The sequence below is a fragment of the Platichthys flesus genome, chromosome 5 (genome assembly GCF_949316205.1).
Source record: "Platichthys flesus chromosome 5, fPlaFle2.1, whole genome shotgun sequence".
NCBI classification, from domain to species: domain Eukaryota; kingdom Metazoa; phylum Chordata; class Actinopteri; order Pleuronectiformes; family Pleuronectidae; genus Platichthys; species Platichthys flesus.
Genome location: NC_084949.1, coordinates 19,628,541 through 19,650,991, shown reverse-complemented (window position 1 = coordinate 19,650,991; position 22,451 = coordinate 19,628,541). Strand labels below are relative to the sequence as shown.

At 43.8% G+C, this 22,451-nt stretch overlaps 1 protein-coding gene across 1 annotated transcript in view; it reads left to right on the top strand.

Annotated features, from left to right (window-relative positions):
- Positions 1-1,238: 1,238 nt before the first annotated feature.
- The window catches only part of lef1 (lymphoid enhancer-binding factor 1), a gene marked incomplete in the record, with an annotated part of 39,032 nt that continues 17,819 nt past the window's right edge, over positions 1,239-22,451 (top strand). The window contains 3 exon segments of the mRNA XM_062386979.1: positions 1,239-2,243; positions 4,444-4,501; positions 5,618-5,742. Coding sequence (XP_062242963.1) covers positions 2,034-2,243; positions 4,444-4,501; positions 5,618-5,742 — 393 coding nt within the window.

Here is a 22,451-nt window from a genome sequence, read left to right as displayed (position 1 = left end):
TATAAAGATCTGCCTCCCCGGCCCAACTGTGATTCTCACGCAACCTCTCTGCGCTCAGACAGACGCACTGACGCACGCCACTTCCACTTCTTTTCTTTTCCTTTTGTTTTTTTAATTATTATCAGGATCTGTTGCCGTTTATTTTCCTTTTCTACTCCCCCCCCCACCCCCTCTGCATTTCGTCCCATAAAATCTGAGACTCCACATCGACGCATCGATTTCAAAACAGTTCTTTGCCCCTCGTGTCGGTGGCACGTGCTTACATATTTTTCATTCCTAATTAATGACTTCAATTTATTTAATCACTGTCTGATGACGCGTGTGCGGTTGTTCATCTGTCAATCATAAAACGATTAGCTTTCATAAGTTTGATTTTATTGAGTGTTTGTGACTGAAGTGTCAAATTAAATGTTTTGTCACGTTTCAATACAAGGTCAGATGAGTGTCTGACTTTTAATTTGAATCAATGGGGAAAAGTTTATGACCGTGTGGCCTTTATTTCTCTTATTTCGTTAGCCCATTGCAACCCACACTATCTCCGACTGCTGTCACATTGAAACATATTGTTTTACTGAATAGCAAAATTAAAATGAATATTCCCAGATATTGTAGGAAGCCCATCAAAAGCGTACGCAGTTTAAATAATAAAAACGAAACCTTCAACCTGGATGTTGCTGATTTGTTGTCATCACAAATAAGTATACAATAAATATATGGGACGATGTGAAGGTAGGGGAAAATGACAAAAAAAAGTGTTTACTGTTTTTTAAGTGGCCTCATCTACAGGTAAACAAATACCAATGTTGCCATCACTTGCATCGACGTTGAATTTATTCTACCTCCAAATAAAAACACTGTCTTCTAAATCTATCGACATTTGTATTAATCGTAATTGTTTCAAGGCATCCAAATGCACAGAGCGCGTCTTCTTCCTCACCTCCTCCTCCTCCTCTTCTCCTCCTGTCTGCCCATTTGTTGTGAAGCCGCGTATAAATCTGTGTCTCAGGAGGAGTGTCAATCGGTGCGGTGTCAATCACAGCCTCGGCTTCCCTTTCATCTCTCCTTCCTTTTCCACAGACTGAAAGGAGAGAGAGAGAGAGAGAGAGAGAGAGAGAGAGAGAGAGAGAGAGAGAGAGAGAGAGAGAGGGGGGAGGAAAGGAGGGGAGGAAAGGAGGGAGGGCGCACGGCTACATTATACCAAACACACACATACACACACGGGTTACATGACACTGTGGAAGCGGTGCGGCAGCAGCGGGGAAGTCGCTCGTCTTTATTCCCCCTCCTTTATATCTTCATGTGTTTTTATTTCTCACTCGAGGATGTACTTTGGACGCATTTTTCGGTTTTAAATCCCTAAGAATTAAAAGAGTATTTTTCCTTTTCTTCCACCTCCATCACTTTCCTCTCCATCTCCAGCTTTTTATTGTTTTGCTCTAGCTCAGTTCTGTTCAGTTTTTTTTAATTTCTCTGAATTTTAATTTCCAAGGACGCAGCAGCTTCTCCACCGGACCACCGAGGAACTATTTTCTCTCTCTCCACTTTGTGAATGCACTTTTTCTTAACGCACATTTGTTTTTCCTGGACCATATCCGCTGTGCGCTGACTCACACGCTGTAGTGATGAGATCTTAAACTCGTGGTTCTCCCTCGATTTGTATTTGTTATTTTCTCCTCATGACATTGAGGCGTGCACCGGACTCCTCGTTCCGACCCGCTTGCACGTCAAGTTTTCCGGGTCGCGTGTAGTTCAGAGACTCGTGGAGAACAGACACACACTGACACAGACACACACACACGCTCTCCTCCTGTTGCTCCTCCAGACACACACCGGCTGCGTGTCCGCGCCACGCCGCTTCCTCTCCCGGTGACTCACCGTCGACGCTCCGGTGAAACCAGAGCAGACGGTCCCCTCACCCCCCTCACCCCCCACCCCCTACAACTTCCACCCGGGATTTCCGTGAGATTCCCTCGCCCAGCCGCGGTGGTGGCTTCAGGTTCTCCGGTGGAGCAGAGCGAGTCAGTTTGTTAAAAATGCCCCAGTTATCAGGCGGCGGCGGCGGCGGAGGAGACCCGGAGCTGTGCGCCACCGACGAGATGATCCCCTTCAAGGACGAGGGGGACCCGCACAAGGAGCAGATCTTCGCCGAGCTCAGCCACTCGGAGGAGGAGGGAGACCTGGCCGACATCAAGTCGTCCCTGGTCCACGAGTCGGAGAGCAGCCCCAACAGCAACAGCCACGACGTGAGTGCTGTGTGTTGTTATTGTCCACGCATGATGAACTGGGGTGAGGAGGGTGAGGAGGAAGGTGGGCGTCAGAGCTGAGCCCCGCATCACACAGGAGGAAACAGCCTGTAAACAAAAGTTGTTTTTAATCCTTAATAATCACTGAAAGACCTGGTTTATATTTAGATTTCAGTGATCTGATATGGATGATAAAGGATAAAGTGTGAATGATCTACAGAAAGATATATTAACAACACAGGCCTGATAGTGTGCTTTCTGCTCATCAAGTTTTATTCATGTACTTTTATCGTCTAGATTTAAAGGGCAAACGAGATGAGTTCAGGTGCTTTTATTCTGTTGTTTGTTTTATTCTAATACAAAATGAAAAGCTGCAGTGACCGTCTACCGAGCCACACTTCCTTAGTTTTATAACGTGCAACATACATGTGTAACATTCAGATTTAGATCATTTCAGTGTGAATTTCATTTGTAATGCAAAATGAATAGCTTAAGCTTTAAATTATTACAGAGGTGCACCCCCAGAAACCATAAGATGCTCCTCTAAACACAGCGTCCACTGCCCTCTATAGTCTCCCTACACCACAGAGGCCTCAATGTTTTAACCTCCCTCATCAGTTAGATTTCATTAAGCCAGAGTGAAATTTGGATTAAGAATAAAGAAAATCTATTTTTGGAGCTTAAAGAATTGAGGCCTTGTATATGTGTGTGTGTGTGCTGCCTGTGAGAAGTAGGCTAATAGCTGTGTTTGCTTTGGTTTCACTATAACCACTCAGCCGCTGTAAACACCAGCACATGAATCTGTTTAGCACACATGGCTTAAAACCATATTAACAAACAAGATTATGAATTTACTCTGAAAGATCAAAGCTCATAAAAATGCAAGCTAAATGAAATGACGCTTTGCAATTATTCTCGTCATCGGGGACGTGATCTTTTGATTTTTGCTCCCTGATAATTCCATATATTATTATTGTCATAGCTGTTTGCTGGAGTCCTAAATATTTTTTTGCATCCTTTTTGAGGGCAGTGAAATATATGTATTTGTCCTTGTTCATCAGATTACTAGGGTTTAAGATTCTTAAACGTATAAATGTTGAATTCCCTATGTATCTAAATACATAAAGAAGAATTATTAATCTTTAATTTTGAATGTTTATTCTCCTACTCTACATTCTGTAGTAGCACGCACAAAAGAGGAACAGACTAGGTTTGAAACATCACAGTTAAAACGAGTGTTTAATTTTTTTTCTGCGTCTGTCTCCCCGTGCACTGACCTCAGGATGCCGGCTGCAGCCTCCCCATTACAAACTTGAGACGGGCTTGTTTTTTTCATTAACTGCAGCGTTAATGAAATTTTGAGCACATCCCGAACAAGACTGTACACATTCACCACCAAAATGTCCTAGAGACGCACGAGACAGAGGCTGAATGTTAATTAGGAATCCAGCGAAGTTCCCCCCCGCTCAGCTTGAAGCCATCCTGAGGGGTCTGAACTCTAAAAAAAGAGATGGTCCTCTTCCCGGCTCTGATTCAAGAAGAGAAAGGAAATTGATATGCGAAATGCAGGGGATTTTATATATATTTTTAGCCAACTCTGTCTGCGCCATTTTCTCTTTTTAAATTATAATTCTATTTCACTTTCAACTGAGGTTTTTTTTTTAATTCTCAACACAAATGCACTTGATTTATTTGAATTTAGAAATGAGAGATGAAAATGCGAGTGGACCTATGATATTGAAAACAAGTTAATTTGTATGCTCCTTAAGGACATGAAGATTAATTAAGTGGTTCTTTTGAAGCTTTGATGCAGGCTGCTCCATCAACCCTCTATAGATAGTTGTGTGTGTGTGTGTGTGTGTGTGTGTGTGTGTGTGTGTGTGTGTGTGTGTGTGTGTGTGTGTGTGTGTGTGTGTGTGTGTGTGTGTGTGTGTGTGTGTGTGTGTGTGTGTGTGTGTGTGTGTCTGTGTCTGTGTCTGTGTCTGTGTCTGTGTCTGTGTCTGTGTGTCTGTGTGTGTGTGTGTGCGAGCTTGTTCTGCTTTGGCGACATGCAAAAGGATGGCATTTGTCCCTGCAGTGTTTGCGGGTGTCTGACCGGATCACCATGTCTCTCTCTGTGTTACGGCCTCTGAAGGCCCTCCTACTGTAATTAATTCATCATCACTTTCATTTCTCTCTTCTTTTTGTTTATCTTTGACAGGCAATCAGACAGTCCCAAGATTCATATCACGAAAAACACAGAGACCATCTGGAAGATGGTAAGTGACACAGCTCTTTAACTGTGCATGCCTTATAGGACGGTTAGTGTCGCCATTTAGCTGCCGTTGAAAAAAAACAACCTGACTTCCAGAATAATACGCTGAGGCGAGTGTGAGAAAGCACAAGATCTTCTTTTTCTTTCTTTCTTCCAGTGATCAGTCACACTATTGCACTGTGCTTATCAGAGACCCCATTTCCACTGCTCTCAGTCAGATTATCTCTGGTCCAGTCAGGACATGCTCTACCCCCATGCTCAAAGCTACCTGTTACCTCCCTCACAGATGAGGGTGCCTGCAGAGATGTGAAAAGAGGATGATAATACACCTTTTTTTTATTTTTTATTATGCAATCCCCCCTCCCACCCCGATTGGCAGCACATGCAACATGTTGCTGCCACTCAGGACTCATTGCTCTCTTGGCTATTGTAGTCTGACCCCGCAGCTGCAGGTCATCATTATGGAGTGTTGGGAGTGTGTCTCCTCTTTGTTGGCCTTTCACATCCTGAATAGTGATCCGCTCAAACCAAACACTGGCTTTCTTCACAACAAGATCCATGTTTCCATCAGGCCGTGTATCCCCAAACACCCCCAGCCCCCCTCCGGCCTTATTACGCCGCTCGCAGTTGGAGTGGCGAGTGGCGCTGTATTGAGGCCTCTTACATAAAGCTCCCCCTCTCAGGTCAGAGGCATAGAGGAACAGTTGGGGCGTCTCCTGTTTTGACACAGTCTGTATGTTCTTCTAATTGGTGCTAATTGGCACAGAGGGGCTCCATTGTTCCTCTGCATAATGCGACCCTCCTCTCCTAGACGGGAAGAAAGGGCACAAACAAAAGGCTGAGGCAAAATGGGGCACGGGTTAAAGCAATAGAAAGCGATACCATTACCGCAGCAAAATAGGCCGCGGCACAACTTTGTGTTCAGCTTTGTCATTACTGCCGGCTGGATTTAGAATTTTCAGATTTGATTGTGTTTAAAGTCTTAACTCTTTTAAAGTTTCGATACTGGCTTTTTAAAATCAAGAGTATTCTGAGTTCCTCCTTGTCACTGAAATGTTTTCATGTCTCTGCCCTTTTCAAACCAAACGGACAATGTCCCCCCCCAAATTTGTTTTACCAGGGAAACATCATGACATGTACGGCAAAAGCCATCCGTACTCGGGCTACCCAGGCTACATCATGATGAGTAACATGAACGACTCCTACATGAACAATGGCTCCCTCTCACCACCCATGGCCAGAACGGTGAGTCCCAGCTCTTCTTCTCACCTGTCACTTTGCATCGCATTTAGTTCAATGTATAAATCCTTTTATAATGTGAAAGCGATGTGTGGCAAGGATACACATGTGTCTATGTAATCGCTAATTTGAGAAAACAAATCGCTGAGGAATTTAGGAGTGGGAAAAGTACGCTGGAATTAATGTTAATTAGTCAGTTTATTTGAGGCATGAAATTTATTTTTTTAATGAGGGTTTAAGTTTTTTTAATAACTTAAAAGTTGTAAAAGTTGGTTTACTCAAGTTGGTAAAAGTGATGGTTAACATGTGGAATGGAAAGCAAAATCAAACACGGAATATAACGATACACAGCGGACATTTGACTTCAGGTTGATCAGATTAAATCGTAGCACGATTAAAGTTTCCAAGACAACTGAAGTTGGCTATCAAGATGTGTTTGTAAACCCTCTCATAGTAATGCCACTTAATCTGGTATTGGTACAATCAGTAGAGCCTGAAGAGTGAGGAAGAAACCTGTTGATTTACCTCCCCACACCTGGAGTTGGACCTCTCACCATGACTTACACCATCTCACATTAAAATCATTACCTATGATATCAGAGGTCATTGATGGAATTAGTGTTTTTCATAGTTCATGCAGAAATCAGAACAGATTAGTTTCATTTTCATTACACAGCTCAGTAGTGGTAATAATATCAAACATGGCTATTTTGAGCTTCTCATATGTGACATTTGCTTGATTCATCATTGTAAATCGAATACTTTGTGGTATGGATTGTTAGAGGGACCAAAAAAAAAAACAATCTGCAATGTCGCTCCGGCCTGTGGAATGCTGTGATATACTATTGATAGTTTAAGATGTAAATTACCAGACAAATAATTGACAAATAATTTGCTTTGATTCCACAACCATACTGACAAATATAGTTTTTGAAGTTGAAATTCAATGATAGAAATCATAAATCATAACGATCTACAAATTTATAAAAAAAAAGATGTATAAAAAGACAGTTTTTCATTTAAAATTAAGTTTCTTGTCACAAACTCAAACTTAAGGATATAATTAAATATTTACACCAGCATTCTTGACACCTTACCCCTTTAAAACCATATGTGAACAAAACGCCTAATTTTCCAGCAGATTAGCATGAGATGTAAAGTATTTCCCATCTTGTTCAAATCTTAGATGATGCATGTCTTAATGACCCAAGTAAGCCCTCTGCTAAGCCCGCCATGACCGAGGAGCTCCACAGGCAACATCACGTCTCTGAGGCTGCCTTGTGGTGGAGCTTGTGTTACCGTCCAGGGATGGAGTGTGTTGTCACAGAAATCGTCCCTCTAACGGTATTAATTTCAGGCCAGCTGCAGGTCTCTCACTGGCGGCTTCCTGTGTCTGTCCCGTTTGCAAATTTCTCCTCTCAAGACAGACATAAAACGCAGCGCACACCAGCAGCTGTCCATTCTAATCCTGTTTTGTCCATGTTTCTGGTATCGCACTCAGACAACCCTGCCTCGGTCTGGCTATGATTTGGTGCCGCCACAGAGTAAACACTTGCACAGTGCAGGAAAAGCAAGATCCCAGGGTTGTTTGCGCTTTTGCCATGCATATGAATTAGTTTCATCAGTGTAAAGTTTTATTCAAAATGCGAGTTCTGCGGAAGAATCGTCTTTGGAGGCAGATGTGATTGTCGGGGGCAGAAGCCACATGCTGAGTGTAAAGGATCTTCATTCATACGCAACCGCTATCGTGGAATGATGTTAAAATTGCAGTGCTTCCCCTTCACCAAGTAGCAGAGGGTGAAAGCATGTGACATTATGGAGAAAACATGATCCTGATTACCTCACGATTCTCTCTCTCTCTGCAGTGAACAAATAGCTTGTGAAATGCGGGCGTATGACGCTTTCTCAATTCTCTTTTTATTGCTTGTTTTCTGGTCAATTTTATCAATTATTCCATCATACGCACTGAGAGATTCATAGACGTGTGTATGGAGACCAGCTGACTGTATGAGAGGAAATTACCCTTCACTGCAGATGAATGAGGCCAGGCAGTTAGGCGGCGTTCTCGCTGCCAAAACTTTTAAAGCCCTGCTTTCATTTCATCTACCACGGCTGCTCTTTTTTTTTTTTTCTTCACCCAATTTTCCCCATCATCCTGTCTTCAATAAAACGGTAGTCATTTTATATACGTTTCTCTCACTTATCCAATAAAGAGAGCCCAGGCTCGGTGGAGGGATCATGGAACATGAGTCCTCTGGCTTTCTCACTGATGTCAGATCGCTGCCTCTGCTGCTGGCCATCGCAGCCACAGTATCTGCAGGCCTGGGATCAGTTTTCACTGAGATCAAAGGCACATTCTCTCTTTCATTCTCTTCCATCCCGAGCCCCCACCACCGCCACTGCCACCCCCCCAATCCCAGTAGTTTAGATTGATTTCCATTGACCATGACATTCCCGCACATGCCGTCCAGTCATGATGGAGCTTTTGGGAGTTGCTGATTGTCAGCAGATTTTAGTGCTTCTCGCCTGATAGGTCACCTCCGCCCCGGGAGCTGAAATGTTGGTGTCAAGATGCCCAACGGTGTTCAGTTTCATTTACTGTGTGGTTAATGTGGATTTAAGACAAAGTTGACCACTTCAAAGAGTCACTGGTGGATTATAAATATGCTGACTTCTACTCAAACCTGTAGCTGTTTGAGGATGAAGAGTCTGATTCTTCTGTGAGGGCAAAGACCGTTTCATTATTTTATGATTTTCTCTCTTTGGCTATTGCGCTTGTTTGAACTGCTGTCTAATTAATAGTCATTTATGTTGGCCTATCTTAGACTAACATTACTGAGTCTCCAAAATACCTTTGGAGACAAATGGATTGACTTACAACCAATCAGATCAATGCTATGGGACATAGGTATCATCTAATGCCTTAAGTGCAGTTATTTGCTCTTCTTTTCAAACTGTCCCAATAGCAAATCAATAGACGCCCCACCTTCCCTTATACGTCAGCCATCTTTCGTCAGGCATCGCCTCAGTTTATATGAAGGTTTGTGATTGGCCAAATCGGCCACAGGACGGATATAAATGTGTGGGAGCGGGCACAGTGCGATCTGTGAGGTAATAAAGATGAGGAGTCTGGTTTCCAGCTAAACATTAGACACAAAAAATAAGTTATTGGGAATTAACTTGCGTGTTTTAAGTGTATTGGAAACAAATACATCATCATTTTCAGTCATTGTTTTCAATCATGGCATTTGGTTTGGTGAGAGTAAAAGGACACAAGGGTTGCTGAGAGAGAACAGATGTTTCTTACTGTGTACATTTTACAAATTAAATTTTGTAAAATGTAACCAACTGAACTTCGTTATTTCACTTTTAGTCTGATGTATAATTCAATTTTTTTTTCTTCTTGTGAAGTGATCTCTCTTGTCATTCCACCATATGTGCACGTGTTTAAAGCCAAGTAGAAGCCCAGGCTAAGCATATACAGTAAGTGTTCAAAAATTTGTTTTACATTTATGGTTAGAATTATCCTAATACATCCCATACTGTGTATGAAGTCGGATCTTCAAAGCGTTTAGGCTGTTGTCATCACTCCAGGTTTGATGTGTAGAAGAATAAAAGTTCACTGCTTTCATCGGCTTTATCTCATCCAGCTTCCTGAACTCAAGTCAGGGTTTGGAAGTGACAGTTTCTAAATAAAGATCAACATGCATTAGATAGGTGGAACGTATTTTTAAATGACCTAAAAATCATTCTCAGAGCACCCCACTGTTTTCACACCCTTTGGTTTCGCACATGCCTATCAACTTCCATTTGCATAAACTCATAATTGCATCGGTGACGAGATAAAGACTCAACTGCATCTTCCTAGTTCCGAAATAATGATAGTGCAGAGATGTTGTGGAAGGTTTTTCCCCTAACTGTGAAGATGTGATGGTGATCTTCGGCTGGGTACGAGCAGTCGTATGTTCACAGGCAACCTCTTGAACAGAGATGGAAAGCATCACTTATTTTTCCTTTTTTCTTAAAGCAGAGTTTCGGTGCTGTGGCAGCGGGGGGGCTAGAGAGCTCCCTCTCTTATGCAGCACTCTCTCTTTTTTTCCCCTTTGGACCCTCAGTTGCAGATCCTCATGGCGGGGAAGAGGGTTTGTGTGTGTGTTGGGGGGGGCGTAGTGCTGCAGTTTTCTTTGATGTAGTGGGAACGTGACGGATCTGCTAGCCAGTGTCTCGCAGCGTGGAATCACTAACCCAGGCTTACCTAACGGGATTTGGTAGGACCGCTCTGGTGTCCCTCAGTGCCATGTGTGTCCTGAGCTCATGCCCCCAGCGCTACCGTGGAAGATCCCTGTTAAAGAGAACACTACATTTACCAGCAGACTGCCATGTACACACATAATGTTCTAGATGGCAGCTTGTGCAATTTGTCATTTTTTTAAAGTCTTACTACAGTTTGAATATGCCGCAGGAAGTTTGCTGGAGTCGATTTTAGTATTTTGCCTTTAAGCGGCTGGACTCCATATCATCATCACACTGTCAGCTCATTTATTTTCTATATGTATACTCTAAAACAGTACGCTGTGCATATTGAAGTCTAAAAATGTATTTATATCTTATATAGTAGTCGTCAAAAAGCTAGAAGTATAATTGCCCCTTTCTAAAGCTTTCTTTATCTAGCGCCATATGAATCAAAGAGCCCTACTGACATTGATGTCATCTGCTGTGCAGCTCTATCACACAGTGAAATATGTGTGTACACATGAAGGACACCACCAGAGACCTCACACAGAAGAAACACTTGCCTTCTCTGGCTCTTTGTAGTGCCGCTGGGTCTCGTTGTTTTTATAAACAGCACCATTAACACCAAGGTTTCCTTCGTGTCCTCCACTGTCTGGTGATGCTGGTTGACACATTTACTCCACATGCACAGTGCTAATGACGACATGTGGTTGCAATCACTCTATCGATGCATTTTATCTTTTTCAGTGGAGCCAAGCACAGTGATTCTCTCCCAGGACCAAGAGATATGCGTTGTTAAAGAAAGATAAGAATACTGAGATCACAGTAAAGGTCAAGGATTATTTAGTTTTCCTGGTAGAAGTTCATGCCGATTGATTGGGATTTGATTTCAGTAGGAAAAGATAGTGCTTCTTGTTGGATTGACCTGCATTCGTATATTATTTTGTTCGTTGATTAACATTTACATTGTGTAACTTATTCTAACACATCCAAAAGCAACTCGCCTAATTTTAAGGTTGTGTCATTATATCAAAACTATGGAAATGAAGCAACGAGTCGATATAATCAGAAACCTCAGATTTCTTTGTTATTAATGTCATCAGAAATGAGTTACGCAGATCAAAAGGGCAACTATGGACAGAGTTGAAAACACCATGTGTTCACTGTGCTGAAAAATGTGTTTTCTATAAGTTTCTGAGGGAAGCAATTTGGAATGTCACGGCTGCACGCATGACATGCAGGCACACACTTAACCCCTGTTGATGTTTATTTTGGGCATGTTACTGCTCAAAGCGCAGCGCTCATAGATGATGACACTTCCTTTGCTCCCCATCCTCCCGCTGAAATGGAGGAAGCTTAACCAATCAAGCAGCACAGCCTGGAGCCAGCCAGTCAGGCTTCCGCAGACAGAGCGCCGCTCGGGCCCACAACACCTGCTCGAAGGGCGTCACTCTTCACCAGCAGCCTGCAACTGATCTCCTGGGGTCAACGGAAAGCCTCGCCAAGGCTGTTCCCTATGCCCAAATCAGTTTGACTGGCCAGGGTGTGGACTTCCTGTAAGGGCGGATCAGAAATGGAGACTGGAAGGGGGCGGTGTGTGGAGGAGTGGAGTGGTTTTGTCAATTTGTTGTTTAACTGTCGTCCCACTTGCCGTTGTTATGACTGTGCGTAATTAGAAAGCACTGTGGATGAAGCGGTTGTCTCTTGGCAAAGATGATGAGTTGGTGTAGAGGAACAGCGTCCGGATGCAAAATTGATACGTTTTCAAAATGAAACTTCAAATCCAGTTTTATAGACATTGTTTGTAATCTGAGATGTGTTTTAATATGCTCCTGCAGCACATGTTTCACTTAATTGACCTAGTTGAGTTGTTAAGCTCTGATTGAAGCTTGACAGTAGTCCCTAAAGCTCGATCACAGTACCTCACTGTTCCCTGATACAGCTGTAAAATGAGTAAAAACATGAATAGCTTTATTGACTTCCTCCTGACAGCTTGTAGGTCTATATAGAGGCGAGCAGTGTTCCAGTTAGTAAACTGCAGCAACAGGAACAATAGGACCACAGGAGTGAAACATGGGTGCAAATCCTGCCGGCTGTATCCAGACTTCAGAGAAGCTCAAACAGCCCTCACTTTGTCCGGCTAAGAAATAGAGCTATGATCAATAGCTGCTCTGTTGTATGAAGCTGGTCAGTCTCTGGTGCGCTCTTGCCCTCCCTCCTTCTCGTTGCTGTTTCATATTTTTCAGAAGCTCATTATTTCTTTCTGCTCTGGGTGCGAGTGCTAAAGAGGCTCACATGCAATGTGGATCTGACAGCGCTGAAATATTAATGGTCCCCAGTGTAGGAGGTTGGTATAAGGCCTGCATAGTTACAGTACAAAGGGTGCCTTCTCGCCACCAGGCTTTATTAGCCAAGCTGTTAAATGAATAGATGGATATAGCTTGCACTCTTTCTTCATGCCTCCTTTTGTGTTTTTCGCTGCACACATCAAACCACTTTCTCTCGGTCTCACCATTTCTAACACATACACCAAACGGATATTGGATGCAGACCCGCACATGCACACACATACACACACACACACACACACACACACATACAGGGGTGTACGTAAGAGCTGCGCTACACTGTTGAATTTTCTGTGGGAGGACAAAGAGGAGGGCTTTGCTATCAGTTCATTTTGTGTGGTCTGGGTCATAAAAAACACCATGTTCTTTGACTGTGAAAAAAGCTGCCTTTCTTTAATTTTTGGGCAACCCATAAAAGTTTGTCACTCCTTTCATATCGGCTGCAGAATTGAAAACAAATGCTACATTCTCCCCTCCCCTCCTTTGAACTGGCCAATTATGGAGTTGTGAAAATAAAAATCAGTCTGTAGATCTCTTTACCCCCCCTCTCTCCTTTCCTTCCCTCTTTCTCTTTTTCCCCCTTCTCCCTCTCTCTCCCTCTCTTCCTCGTTCACTTTCTTTTTTCTCCTCCCCCCTTGTTTTTGAAGAAACCGAGGGGGATCACTGATGTCAAAGTCAAAACCAAGAGCATTAAGAAAACTGGCGAAATGCAATACAGCTGCAATCCGACATGACGCTAGAAAATAGGGCTGAGGAGCAGAAAGCCTCTCTCCCGTATTCCCAGGGCGCGCAACTGCTCCCGGCCTTGGCTTTGATCTCTTCAAAGCCTCCTGCCTCCTACTAGATGGAGAGTCTTGGCTGCCGCTCGTGAGCACTGGAGAGAGGCAGGGAGGGAGCGGTGGGGGGGAGGTGGTGGTGGTGGTGGGTAGCCGTCGTCTTTTCCTTTCCAGGGCTGAAATCAATCACGGTGCCGGGGCAATTATGCGTAATTCAACCCCAGCCAGATTAGTGACTCTTGTTACCTGAGCGACCGGAGCTCTGTAATCTGTGAGACACACCGGCCTCAACAGCAAAAGAGTAGCCAGGAACAGGCGAGGGCACTTGAGGGAAAGGAGGGGATAGAGGGGGAGAGGTGCTGAAAAACAGGCTGCCATGCTGCTGCCCAGACGAGCAACAAATCTGAGTACAATGGAGTGATTACACTTGCAGATGTAGCCATATTTATAACGTAGTGGATGGAGAGAACAGAGAGTGCAGATTGCCATGGAGCTTGCTAGTTAGTGTGCTAACGAGCCTGGTCTCTTTTGTGTTAAAACATATGCGTGATGTCACCTCAACTGCGTTTCGAGTCCTCCCCACCCCCCCACCATCCCCTGCCTTGTCCTCCCTCCAGTGCCATATCTCTATCCCTCATGCCCTCCACAGTCGGCTCCGAAATGCAGGCTTGGCCAAGGCTCCGGCCCCAGGCGCCCAATTTACTATGGCTGGAGAAAAAACTCAGTGGCCCCAAGTCACAGAGGAAAACAGCAGCGCTGAATGCTGCTCTCTCCCTGCTGCTGCAGCTCGTCTGATCTGTGCAACTGTTTTAGGGTCTTAACACACAGCAGTGTCACAATTTACACCCTTGTGTTTTTTTTATGTGGCTTACTGAGATTTATCCCACTTATGTTTGCTACTAGTTAAGACAAATCCAGAACGTGGTAGGAGTTTGACGCTCATGACCAACACTGCCTTGTGTACGTTATGAGATTATATATTTGTAATTTGTATGCCCATTTATTTAACTGGTGATATTTTCGGGGGGGATTTAAGAATTAAAAACAATTAATTTGATGTTGGGTGGAGTGCAGATTCACATTATTGTGCCAGTTAATTGGAAATATATGATCGTCTGGGCTCTGGTTGTTTCCATGTGCTCGGTCGGTGAGCTCTGATGTCACAGGGATGGGAACAAGGCTTTGTTTTTTTTCCTCAGCAGTCACTTGATGCGGGATGATGAAACCCACAAAGATATCTAGCAAGAATGTGTTTGTTCATCTGATGAGCTCGCCTTGTGCTCCATGTTGCTTTTGATCATCTGGCGGCTCGGTCGGTGATCGGAGACAGTTATTTTCCTAGCTACACATTAAAATAAATCCGATATACCATCCTGTTTTATAATGGGAGGTAGTTCATCAGCACCCTGATGTCTGCTATAGTTTTGACAAGGCAAGCAGGGAAGTGGAGCTGACTCTAAAAATATAAAGGTCATGCTGAATGGATTATGTGGCATCAATGGAGCCACCGTCCGGCTCGGCAGGAGCCTTTAAATCCACTAGCAGCCATAGCCCTCAGCTCAGGGGCCAGGTGACGCTTTTCATGTCCTCCAATGGAGAGACATCACAGAGGCGTCCTCGACTTTGAGCTCCCCGTCATCAAACAATGCATCAAAACATCAAATCAGTCCACCCCCACTGTACCCCTATCTATTGATATGAAAGATGAGGAAATGTAAGAGCCGGCCATAGCCCCTCACCCTCAAATCTACATTTTCCCTTTACTGCGTCATTGCAAACACTGATAGTTCGTCCACACCGAAGATAAAAGGAAAAATTATGTTTGACTTTTACGTTTTTCCCTTTACTTGATTGTCACCTGACCTGGGCTCACACATGTGGTCACTATTTACTGTAGCCTATTAAATACTATTTTGTACATTGTTCAAATCCAGTTGATTTGGACATGGTAATTTACCAGAGCAAAAAAGATCACATTCGCATTGTCAACAGTCCAGAGTCCAATGATATTCAGTTTACTATTGTTATTATAAAAAATAGTTTTGGATGACATTTTTTTAATTGAATATTAACGTAGCTCTCAGTTAATTCTTTTTTTCAGTTGATCAACTGATTGTTTGAGCTTGTGGACTCAATTTCAATAAATCAAAGGGTCATTCAATCTAACATTGCTTTTTGTAATAGACAGATGAGATTAAGGTCAAACACGTGTGAGTCCATCATGAATTAATATAGCTGAAAGTTGAATTACAAGCACTGCATGCTCATTAGGCTTATCATTCAGATTCTTTGCCTCAGGTGCATGAATGTGCCCTATAATGTTTCTGTAACCATGTGCCCTGGACCTAAGGAGTTTTCTTTGTGCTCACTATTACCATTTCTTTGGAGGTATCAAGGGATAAGCAGACGTCCGCTGCCATGTTGTACATGGTCATTGTTTTGTTTGTATTAAAGCCCGTAAAACCCTGTCACAATGCTAATTGATGGGGAGGAGTTTCCATGTGACCGTTCAGGTCCCTTGGAGAGGTTCTTGAAGTGCTCCCTTTTTCTGTGGAGATGGAGAAAAGCCATTTGTTCAGAGGGGATCAGATTTGAATAGCTTTGTGCTTTTCATTCAGATCTTAGCAGGGGCGTGTGCGTCTGGCTCGAAAGAACCCCTAAAATGTGTGGTTTGATTAATGACTAATTCCAGGCTGAAAGGCAGTTGTTGGTAGTCTTTACCAGTTAATCCTTTAAAACGTGGATTCACACCCAAACAGTGGGCTGCTGGTATTGTTGAACGGTCAATAGAGCGAGGGAGCCGAAAGGTTTGCTGTGTGTTCCGCTACCATGAATACTTAGCACTGTGACGGGAACCTTGCCTGATTAAAACTAGACTCAAAATAGTGATATAATTTGAAACAGAAGGACAAACACAGCTTTATCTGAGCTCTTGTCTAATCATGTAAAAACATTGTTTTGAAAGTAAAAGAAGAAAGAATGTGTCTTCAAAAGGAAAGGTGCACTGATCATATGACGATGGGGTCAAAAGTTCAGATGCAGGCCAGGACACAGGTGTCATACGACCTGAGGCTCCTGTTGACCTGAACTATATAAAATGTTGCATAACCTACATACTTGACACTAAGACACAAAATTTCATCTCATTCAGATGTATTTCTTCAAGGTACATTTTTTATACTCACCAACGGTACAGGCTCGGGCTACGAATAGTTTCATTCTGTCTTTCCTCACATGCTATGTAGGTGGGTGCACATCTGTCTGAGATGGAAAACTAGGTCAATACCGTCTGCAGCTCAGGCACACGCAGCTCTCATTCAAATCACCTCCCCATCCACATCTTCCCTGTGTGTGCTGTTGAAAACCTTCCCTGCAAACACAGCAGCGCCTCCGCAGCCGCCTGCTCTCTCTGTCCAGATCTACCATGGCTAGCCTGCAATGCTAATATTTAACCCCCTTCCTTTCTGTCGACGTACTGTGTAGCATTGGAGCTAGCTGTGGCTTAGTGAGAAGAGTTCTGTCTCCAGCTCTCGTCTCCACAGGTAGAGACACACAAAGACCCCCACCAGACTCCATTTTCCCCCCTCAACGCTCAGCTCCCAAATCCAAACTGACAGCCATTCATACCCAGAATACCTGGGCGAAAGCTGAGGGGGGGAAACACTATCTAGGTGTAGCAGGCAAATCCCCTCTTGTTCGACGGATCTATGCAGCTCCAGCATGAGGCAACTCATCAGCACTTTTCCCTCCATTCTGCAGTGCGTTTCCTCACCCTCTTTCTCTCTGTCTCTGGTGCTGTATGGGGGCGAAGGTTTTAGCGCACTAGCCACACAAAGTTAGCTTGTGCTGCAGTTTTATTTGTGTACATCTCTCAGGGCCTTGGTGTGTTGTTGTTGAATGTGGATGTTGGCACCGCGGCGCCGCCTGGCATGAATGTAGCTACTCAGCAGACCAGCGCTGGCTTCTAATGATAAATCATGCAGTGTGTTAATGCAGCAGCACAGCTGCTATAAATAGCTGCTTTAGAGGGATGCAGATTGATTCAGTATGAGTAAATAAGTGTGCCGTAAACATTTTCTGCTTGTGGTCAGTTTAGTGGCTGAGTTCAAACAGCCCTTTGATTTTAAAAGCACAGCTGATTAGGTAGATGAGGCAACGATTCAACCATTTCGAGACACGCTCTCGTTGTCCAGACGTGCCATCTAGATCTGTCTTAACTCCTCAGTGCTGATAAATGAATTCTGTGAGACTTGTCATTTAAGGTGTCTCTAGCATTTTCAGCGAACCCGTCTCCATAGATCCGTGGCGTTTCAGAGAGCAGCCATGTTCTTTGTGGGGGTGTAGATGCCTAGTGGGGGCTTGTGTGTGCGGTCTGCCTTTTGTGCATGTGTCTGCGTGTGCGCTCGCAGGCCTGCTGACAGTGGCACTTCAGCAGAATGTTTGCCCTTTCCTCAGTTCTTTGATGTGACCAGGTCCTGCTGTGATAATGAGCCCCGTGCCCCGCCGCAAGGTGAACATCCTGCAGCTCGCCCAGGGCGCTGCCAGAGCTGAGGCCCAGCCCCCACCACACCTCCACCGCACACACACTCTCTGCAAACACAACAGTGGAGCAGGCGACCTCCACTCAGCTGATAAACTCCCACTCAGTGCTTGGATAGTGCGATCGCTATGACAATAGTTTGTGTGGCACGGAAAGGTTTCACTCCCAAAATGTACCTCAGAGCACCTAACAATATATACAGTTTACAAAACATGAATATATGAGTAAATATGGTGATTAATATCAATGTTTCTCAAATTGATATTATGGATGCTATATGAAAACTTGAACACCAAATATTTGAAAATTGTATATACATTTAAAGGAAACCTGTGGTGAAACGCTATATTTTTTATTTTAAGTCAAGTAAGTAAATCCCATTTAAATATAAAGACTACACTAACTACTAGGATACATACCTCATCATACATGCCTGTCTAACTCTAAAATAGAAAAATAAAAAGGATGAAAATCATCTAATAATCAGAACGTAGGAACTGTTATATCTTAACGCTTTAATATTTGATTTTTTACACAAAGATCCATATTGAGAAACGGATGGAAATGATCTGCACCAAAATAAAATGTGTTCATCTCTTCAGTAATTTACTATTATTCCTTCTTCTTATTGAACAAGCAACCATCAGACACAGGTGAAAACATAACCTCCTGTTTGCAGCTTTACTGCAGAAGAATAATGCCAATGTTGTCCAAAACACAGTGTTGCACTGAATGGCATCTTGCTTAACATCAACAGAGAAATTTGCCAAAATGTTGTCAATTCCTAAGAAAAGACAGTAATCTGTGTTTATCATTTCAAAAAAATGGTTTAATACCTGTGGATGTTTCGGTCCTCAGCAACACACCTAACAAGTTTGAAGTTGATCGGATGAGCGGTTTTCAAGTAGGATGAGATTTCTCCATTGAAAGTCGAATGAAACTTGCATGTTTAAATCACTTTTATTTTAAAATTAATATATTGCTTGCTTTGGTTGACAGCAATGAAAAAGTAGAATACCTCATCACATCGTCCTTGAACTGTGTTTTACAGTTTTTATGATATAACATCAGACAATTTACTTGGAAAAACAAAAACCTGTTCTTTTCTATTTAGGTTGCAATTGGATAAGAAAACTATAAATTATTACACAATATACATAGTAAAAGATACTGCACAACGATATTGAACTCTCCCTCAGTCCTATTCCTAGTCCTCTACTTCAAACAGTCATGACCTCTTGATTGACCTTACAAAGCACCAGCTCTTCAAAAACAAACTGTGGCTCTGTAGTCACACTTCTAAACTCTGTGGCTTAACAGGGAAGAAAAACAGCAGCTGGATCATTTCCTGACATTCTCTCGCTCTGCCACAGGTTTTTAATAGCATCGCGACATATAGAAAAATTAAGAGTTGAACAGCGGATCGAGTCTTTTCATCTGGGGAGGCATATTTCACACAAATTAAAGTCTTTGCACGTTCTGAAAGACAGTGTGAGAGCTCGCGCGCTCGGTTCGCTCGGAGCACACGCGCTCCATGCCAGCTGAAGGATGATGGGTAATCCACCTCGTTCTATTCACTTGTGCTTGTTTGCGGTGGAAAAACTTGGCTGATAATAGCTCTTTTGTGTTCATGTGTAGCATGTACGTGTTAAATGCATTTATCTCGTGGTTATTGCAGGCTCTGATCCTGTGCATCACGCCTGCATTTTATAGCCTGTCTATTGAGTTGGTGTTTTTTTTTGGGGGGGGGGGGATGTGGATTCTATGTTTATTCAGTGGCACGCGTCTGTCATGTGTGTGTTATGTCAAGTGTTTGACTTTTGGCTTGTGGGTCATGGTGGTATTTGTCACAAGTTTTCGGACACATCAGATTTGTACTGCCCCTAAAGCCACAGCACTTTAACACATACTTTATCTAGCTATGTGTATAATTCACTAAGCACCCCTCTGCTTTAAGTTTGTGTTATCGTTCATATATTTTTTCTTCCATTTAACCAGCCGGCCTCAGCCCTCAGTATCATTGCTTCTTCTTCACCCTTTGGACTCCGTGTAGCGCACCAGGGTTCATAACTCCATTTTAAAGAAGGGGGAGAAGAAGAGGTTCTTTTTGGGTTGGGGAGGGGGTCACAGATGTAAATTTCTCTCCAGGGCAGGCTTTTCCTGTTATCCGTAGCCTCCTCCACGCCTGTCCCTGTGGTTGGCTTCACTTGTTCGTCTCATTACCCGGGGCGCGTGGCGCTCCTCCGCTTGCTGCCGGCCTGGCTTTCTTCTCCATTAATTGGGTTTCGTTACATTAAGCCCCCTGGCCAAGGGGCCATCCTGCCAATAAAACATTCCATTTTTAGCACTATGCTCAAAGCTGTTGGGGTTCAACCCGCTCTACGAATGGTAATTGGTTATTTATTTAAGCTTCCTCAGGTTGGTCTCTACTGGTTTTGGTGAAAAAGAGGGAGGGGTGGAGTGAGATGCTGTTCCCTTTTCTTTCCTGTGTTCAGAGACTGTGGCCAAGAATGTTTGCTCACCGTTGTTGGGAGAAGGTTGGACATCGTGCACACAAACACACCTGAGAGTGAACACCTGGTCTGAGGGTGACTAGGATCTCAGCAATGGGCACGCCCTCGCTTCATACTCAAACTTTCAGCGTTCTGTCTGTAAACCATTCATCTTTGTGAGCCACATTGTCAGTGGAGACAGCAGCTAAGGACTATTTAAACAATCTCAAAAGGGTGTGTGCTCTCGACCAGTGATTCACTGATACTTTAAAACATGTTCTGACACTTGATGATGCTACTTGCTCCCTTTCTTGCCTCATCTTTTTTTCTCTTATATATTTTTCATGTATCCTCTTCCTCTGGAGTGCAGGAAATCCCCTGAGTATGTGAGGTTGGGTTTTGAGGTGAGAAGGGCATCTTGGTAAAAAGATTTAGCAGCATGGGAATCCACAGCCACCACCACTTGAGCTGCCGTCTCCCCAGCTGTTTGTGAAACACCTCACATGGTTTCTGCACGCTTGATTGTAGCTGCAGGCGGAAAGAGTCCTCATTGCATATAAATTACAGAAGTGGGAAGTGATTATTATAAAATTCCTGCTTTCCCTTTTTTCCACTCCACTCTGCAGAAGTGGTATAATTGAGTGGAGCACAAAAGCCGTGCTGTGAGGGGAGAGAGGGAGAGAGATGCTAAAAAGGCAATATTGCACACACCCTTGCTCAACAACCATGGCAGCATGGTGGTGGAATTTGACAGAACACAAGCTCCGAGACACCGGCGTGCTGTCAGAAAAATCCTCCCCCGGAAAAAAACAAAAACGAAACAACGCAACGTCCCATTTGCCTTCCCCACCCCCAATTTCAGATGGCACGCCAAGTCACTGGCTCCCCGCGCTGAAACACACTGGAGTGTCTCCTCCACGGAGGGCTCGCTGCCAGCTCCAGTTCCACACAATGAATTTCTCTTAAAACCACATCTGAGGGGCTCTTTAAAAGGGCCGGCCAAGCCTGCATATGGAATTCCAAATGGAACGTTTTCTTTTCAGTCCTTGCAGCCTCTCCTCTTTCGCTCTCCCTGAAAAATATGAATAGAGAGATTCTAAGCCTATTATTTCTCCTGTATAATAAAAGGGACCTCCAATATGGCCGCCCTCCATTTGCAACACGGCTGCTGCCACAATGGCTGTTGTTTTTTTCCCGATTCAGCACAGGGGGCTGAGAGGGGATCAAATCGATGTGACGCGGCCTTCAGTGTGGTGGTCAGTTGAGTGTCTACGCACCTCAGGAAATTGGCAGAAGGGTGTCATGGGCACAGCAAGCAAACAAGTCTCCACCTGGAAGTATTAACACAGAGTCTCCATAACATCAGTTGGCCCATACACACTGTAACGTTAAAGAGACAGCAAAAACATAGTGTTTAACCCTAATACAGCGATATTACAGAGAGATGAAGATATATGAGGCCTAAATTACAATTCATTGCTCTTCTTCTCTTCCTCAGGTTTTAGCCTGGCATGCAGTTTGTGTAAGTGCGACCAAATAGCCATAAATTCTCTATTGGTCACAGAGGACTGCAATTTCTCCCTGGTGGATTTGGCCACAAGGGAGGCAGTTTATTAAGAAGTTGACAAAAATAGATTTGACAGCTGTAACTGGGACGAGCACCAAGCTTTCTGCACCTTCCTATTCTCCTGCAGTATTATAGTTTGTACAGGAACAAGTGTGAGGGACTAACTTTTGTCTCCTCTTGCTTTTTTTCCCCCTGCCCCCTTCGCCCACAAGTCGGAGAAGACTTCCAGCTAAAATGATAATCCCCAGGTTCTTATCTCTTTCTAAAGAGAGGCGTAAAATAATATGGATGAGAATGCTATCATTTAGCCCCTGGTGTAGGCATGTCCCAGCCGCCCCGGTCCTAGTTAGCCCTCCTTCAGGGTTAGCGGCCCTACTAATAAGCCCTCCCCTCTGTAGGATGAGGTCTGACTTCCCCCCACACCCACAGATTATCCCATCACCTTTGACTCTTGTTAGCTGGGGTCAGAAAGCCCGACCCACCTGGACTGGTGTGAAAAAAGATCCTGCATCATGGCTTAATTAGTTTTCAGGCAGGGTTTGTCTCTCAACCTGGAATTGTACCAATGTGGTCTGTGGCGGATGACTAATATGGAGCTGGGGGGAAATACTAAAAACTGACCATGGGAGATGAAATTCTTAGGCTGATTAGGAGCCTGATGTGGATGACGCTTCATGCGGTTGGGGACACTGAGCTCTTTTTGGAAACGCAGCACACATACTGGCCTTTGTGTTCCTGGTGAGGACATTCCCAGAAGCT